At 34.3% G+C, this 5393-nt stretch overlaps 1 protein-coding gene across 1 annotated transcript in view; it reads left to right on the top strand.

Annotated features, from left to right (window-relative positions):
* Positions 1 to 3892: 3892 nt before the first annotated feature.
* Positions 3893 to 5393, top strand: part of LOC104532556 (protein eyes shut homolog) — a gene marked incomplete at its 3' end in the record, with an annotated part of 2955 nt that continues 1454 nt past the window's right edge. The window contains exon 1 of the mRNA XM_010177794.1: positions 3893 to 4559. Coding sequence (XP_010176096.1) covers positions 3893 to 4559 — 667 coding nt within the window. The remainder of the gene's footprint in view (positions 4560 to 5393) is intronic.

The following is a 5393-nucleotide window of genomic DNA, read 5'->3' as shown; positions in this document are numbered from 1 at the left end:
TGCAGCATTTCCTATATTATGTGTACGTATTAAATAATGCTTAAATGTAATGATTTTAAATATCCATTAGAAATAAAATGATCATGATATCACATTCCCAGGGAGCAGCAAGCATGGGCTGTCCTGCAAGGGAGTGATGCTGGGAGAGGGGAGTGACAGTGACCTCAGTGGCAAGGGGCACTGTTCCACAGCACTCATACAAGAAGCACAGAGTGGGTCTGGGGATGACACCCAAACCCAGCCAACAGTCCAGTGGTTCCCAGGCAGGTCCACAATGAGGAGATAGGTCCTGAGATCAAGCCAGTAAGTCAAATATTTGTGTCAGGGTCAAGGCCCAGGCAAGCAAGGTATAGTACCAGCCCACTTGCAGCATAGCTCAGGTGAGGACCAGGGGCGAGAACCTGAGGTTAATGCAGAACCTGAGGGAGGTGGGGAACCCCCACCAAGTCCTCCCACAACTCTCTCTCAGCTCTTTTCACAGCAGTTTGACCCAAAATCATAGGCTCACCCTACCAGAGTTGACCTTAAGCACAGCCAGGCAGCCACAAAGTGTTCATGTATCGTGTGGGGAGATGGCAAGAGGAGATTCATTTGGTCCCAACATGATGACACGATCTTCCTAAACATTTTCTTGTTTATTCTCTTCTTTGATAGATTCTGTTTTTTCTGAGAGGTTTTTAGAGTCAGATATCTTCTGTGAGTATTTCTGTAATCTTGCTTAAAATGTACTTTATTTTTGTTATTAGTATTTAATAATTCTTATTAATAGAAAGAAAACACAATCTTTAAGATGATTAACTGGAATGCAAATAACTTGTGATTCATTTTTGGTTTTAAATTACTTCCCTGGGGTTCTGCATAAACCTTTCTGCTTTACTTCTCCTTTAGTACAAAATAGAACACTGCGCTGTTTTTCACCCAGCCTTATGTAACTTTAAGATTTAGATTTTCCTCAAGTATCTTACTATGTGTCCATACAAGTCCTGGTCTTGGACTTCTATTAGTCTTCATCAAGAATTTGGGGTTATAGACAGGAAGATTTTCTCCTTGCCTAGAGCAGGCATAAATTATAACAGTTATCATAATCACTTTAAAATTTAATCTCATTACATAATTTTGTCTCATGACATGGCATCAGCATTTTGCAGATATTTAATTTCTGATTTTCTAAGGTCAGGTATGTTAAAGTTGTAACTCTATTTTAATGATTTCATGCATAACTCTTTACTTTTCATACTCCTCTAATTATATAACTTTTTTTCCTCTTGATTTTATTGTTAAAAAACAATCTTTTTTCTCTTTTAATATTTCATTTCCGTCTTCCTCTGTTTTTTTCCAATGTTTTTACAATATGCATTTTTTTACTTAACATTATTAATTATAGTATTACCATAATAATCTTTCAGTCACATGAAGACTAATAATAATTTTTGTGAAGAGTGTCACCTATTATAATAATACTGATTACTTATTTTAAAATAGTTCAGAAGTTTTATTCCATACAAATATAGTGAGGGAGAACATTTTGTTTATCAGTAAAAATGAAGCCTGTGTATGATAGCAGAACGATACATAATTACATGAATGAAGGGCAAAATATAAGTGGGCAAGAATTCTGTATTAGGTATGCAATAGCTTTTCTTTTTTTTTCCCTTAAGAGCCTTAAAAGGAAAAGAACTTTTATAAATATCTATTTTAGGAACTCCTGAGAAGATCTCATTATGAAAAAGGTATGTAAAGATGGGTTGCTGAATGTAGTATTTCTAAATATACAGTAATATAGAGCATAGATTTTTATACCTGGTAATAGTGACAGATGTAATAGCAGCTATAATGGATATAATAGTTCAACACTGCTTCCTTAAAAGAAAAAATGCTAAATGATCCAAACTACACATTTGATAGCACGTTATCTAATGGCATCATTGAACATCATGAGATTCTGAAGATAATGGAATGGTCTCAAAATAGAAAGACTATGAACATTCTGTAAAAAGGTTAGTAGTTTTCTTGCAGATCCATGTCCTTTCTTTTTTTCTATGGGGAATTAGCTCCCAGGACCTCAACCACAGAGACAGAGAGGGGAATTAGAAATTAGCATACTTGCCTGGCTGTGGAGCTAGGTGGTTAGAGTACTTCAATTGTTTGAAGACAGAATTTGGCTTCAGTAATTAATACCTTTCTGGTATCTTCAAAGGCTTAAACAGTACTGGTCACTCTGCTGCACAAAGCTCATTGGGATAGGTTCATATGCACAGCAATTTACTAACAGGACATAGCTAAATTTTAGATGTTTTCATCAAAACCATCTAAAATTAGGTGATAATGAGAGATGGAATACCACCCTTTGATATTATCTTATAATTTTCAACAGCTCACTGGTCATTTAATATTCTCCAGCTCAAGGTTTCCACAAACATTATCTTTCTTGTCCTACTTTGATCTTTCAGCATAATACAAAGAATACTCAAAAATATTTTTTAAGTACATAAGGGAAGAGGACATTTAATGAAATAACGTCACTAAAGCAGTATTTAATCAATGTGCACTTTAAAGGTAGACCAAGTGTATGTAGGTATAGAAACATATACATCCATGTTATTCCACATGCTATGTAAAAATAAAAACATGTAAACAAAATTTCAAAATATAGATGCTATATTTTTTTTTATTTCACGGCTTCCTTTTAAGACAAAGTTCATTCTTTACTATAATCTTCTCATTTGTACATGTCATTTTAGAGGCCACCCTCCTAATTTGTAAGAGCAATATACTGAGAAAAATAAAAACAAAAAAACAACACTATAGAACTAAAGGGGGGAAAAAACATTATATTTAAGACAAATTAAACTGTTATAACTCAAAGCTATTGATGATTTCTAAGGTATTAAACATCATATTGTGTTTTTATACTTTTTACTATAATTCCAAGAATAAGCTTCATAATCTTATTTTGGTTTTCTTTTTGTTCTGTGATCACTCATCTCCATGCAATAAAAATAGTCGGATATATTGAAGGGCCAAAAAAGGATTTTCTAACTTAAAAGTCCTGGAGGACTCTGTAGCCTGCTGCCTTTGACTGTGGTACACCAAAAATGTCAAGCATATGATTAAGGACCTTCAGTTTTCAGATAATATACTTTGAAAACTCAGGATTTATTTAAGTGTCTTGCTGAATGTATGTGACCATAAAAGAGTTGAGGATGTGCTTGTATGTTTTCTTCATTGAAGCCATAATTCACATGCCTACATCTTCACAATATCTACCTTTATCATAAATTAATGATAAATCATTAGCAGGAAAACACCTATGGTTAAAGCTCATGACTAGAGCTTAAATGTTCTGGTTTATTTAGTTTTGCCACAGATGTCCTATCTTAACTTGGTTATTATTAGTTTCTGTCAACAGAGGGAGGGAATATGGAAAGCATATTTTTAAGCTTTTTCTCTTCCATACACAAGTACAATGAAATGTATTGAATGAAAATCAAATCTTTAGCAGGATTTGTTCAGAAACATGAAAAATCTGACTTCAGTTACAGTGGTATAGTTCTGATAAATTAATTGGACTCATTCATTTCACATCAGTGTAATTAGATGTAGACCTTGCTTTGTTGTATATGTTCTGGTTTTGCAAAGAGGCTTTGATGTTCAACTGTATATTTGGTGTGAAAATAGAAATATTTTTCCTCTGAATTCTTAGGCTGCCATGGAAAAAACAGACAAACCTTAAGGAAAAAGTGTTCTGAAGGTATCCTCAGTAATGAAGCAAGTGTGAAAGACTACTCCCATTTGCCAGGTGAAAAAAATGACTACAAAATTGGCATTTTGCATGTTAGTGTGCTTTCTTCAGTTATGCATTGTAAATGGACAGGTAACATGTGAGAGGCAAATGACTGCTGAATGGCGAGTGGAACCAAAACCTACTGTAATAAAATGGACACCAAGGGAAAACATATGCTCCGACTTTTACACCGAATGTTGGAATATGAATAAAAGTATTACTGGGGAAATCTCAGAACAAAACATCAGTATCCCTCAGATATGCCCCTTACAGCTTCAGTTAGGTGACAGTCTCTTCATCTCCTCTGAGCCATCCTTTCAGTCCTATGGAATGAATTTGGTAAATGTCTCCAAGGAAGAATTCATTAACTGCCCCAAAGCTGGTTTTCTTCAAAAGCAGTTGATTTTCTCTTGCCAGATAAGAGGATTGCACCAAGTTGACCCTAACTGGCTTGGAGTAGGAACTCATTACTTTGCAGAGCTTCATAAGAAAGGCCCGCTATTGTGCAACATGGGCCTTCGTCTGAATGTAACTGTGAAGCAACAGTTTTGCCAACAATCTCCAAATGCACCATTATGCTCTGGGCATGGAAAATGTCTAAGCCATGTTTGGGAAAAAGCATATAATTGCCATTGCTTCTCACAATATTCTGGAAGATTCTGCCAGAAGTTTGATATGTGCTCCACTAAACCTTGCCACAACAATGCCTCCTGCACTGAGAAGTTAGAACTTTCTGGAGATTCTTATGAATGCGCGTGTCCTCCACAATTTTCAGGTATTTCTTTTTCCTTCTAGGTATAAATGTTACATAGATAATACATTTTCCTTAATGAATAATAAAACAGTGAGAACATAATTAGCCAGGTTTTTGTATAATTTTATTGTCCATTGCCACTACCACACATGCAATGATTTTCTTTTACATGTAGTCACTTATAGGGGACCGTGCAGTCATTTGAAGACAATTTGTACTTGCTGACATTCATGTGTACATTGTGGGGAAAAAATGAATAAGTTCTTGTCATACTTCTTTCCCACTTAAGGACAAGACATACATAAGTACTTGTGAACTTACAGAAGTAACTGATTTTTGGTTTTTGTTTCTTTAGTAGTTCAAGTTCTTACACCAAATAACATAAATCATTTGGAGTAAGCTCCCAAAAAATAGTTAAGCAAACTGTTGAAAAGGAGTAAATAGTTTTGTTGAAATTAATATTTAATTCAACCTGCTACAAAACCTCCCTTTTCAGTTTAAATAACTTAAATTTTATTAGAGTAATTTTTATTTTTTTTTATTTTTTATTTTTTTTTAGTTGAAAAGTCAAACATCTAACTAGAAAAGCAAGCAAACCAAAATATTCACTCTTTTCTTAAGGGTTGTTTTGTGTTATAAATTTCCTTTCAAAAGGAGTTTGTTAAACACACTGTTATCACCAAATTGAATATTTCACAAATGAAAAAAATCACGTAACTCTGTCTGGGAAATATTGCAGTACTCACCCAAAACCCATTGGAGAAACTGAATTTGGGTTTAGGATTAGACTACTAGAGAGTACAGCATGATTAGGTATATTCTTACCTAACCATATTCTCCATATCATAGGGAAAG

Source organism: Antrostomus carolinensis, unplaced genomic scaffold, assembly GCF_000700745.2.
Source record: "Antrostomus carolinensis isolate BGI_N321 unplaced genomic scaffold, ASM70074v2 scaffold12881, whole genome shotgun sequence".
In the NCBI taxonomy this organism is placed as follows: Eukaryota; Metazoa; Chordata; class Aves; order Caprimulgiformes; family Caprimulgidae; genus Antrostomus; species Antrostomus carolinensis.
The sequence above is the reverse complement of the archived record's forward strand: the minus strand, read 5'-3'. Positions and strand labels throughout refer to the sequence as shown.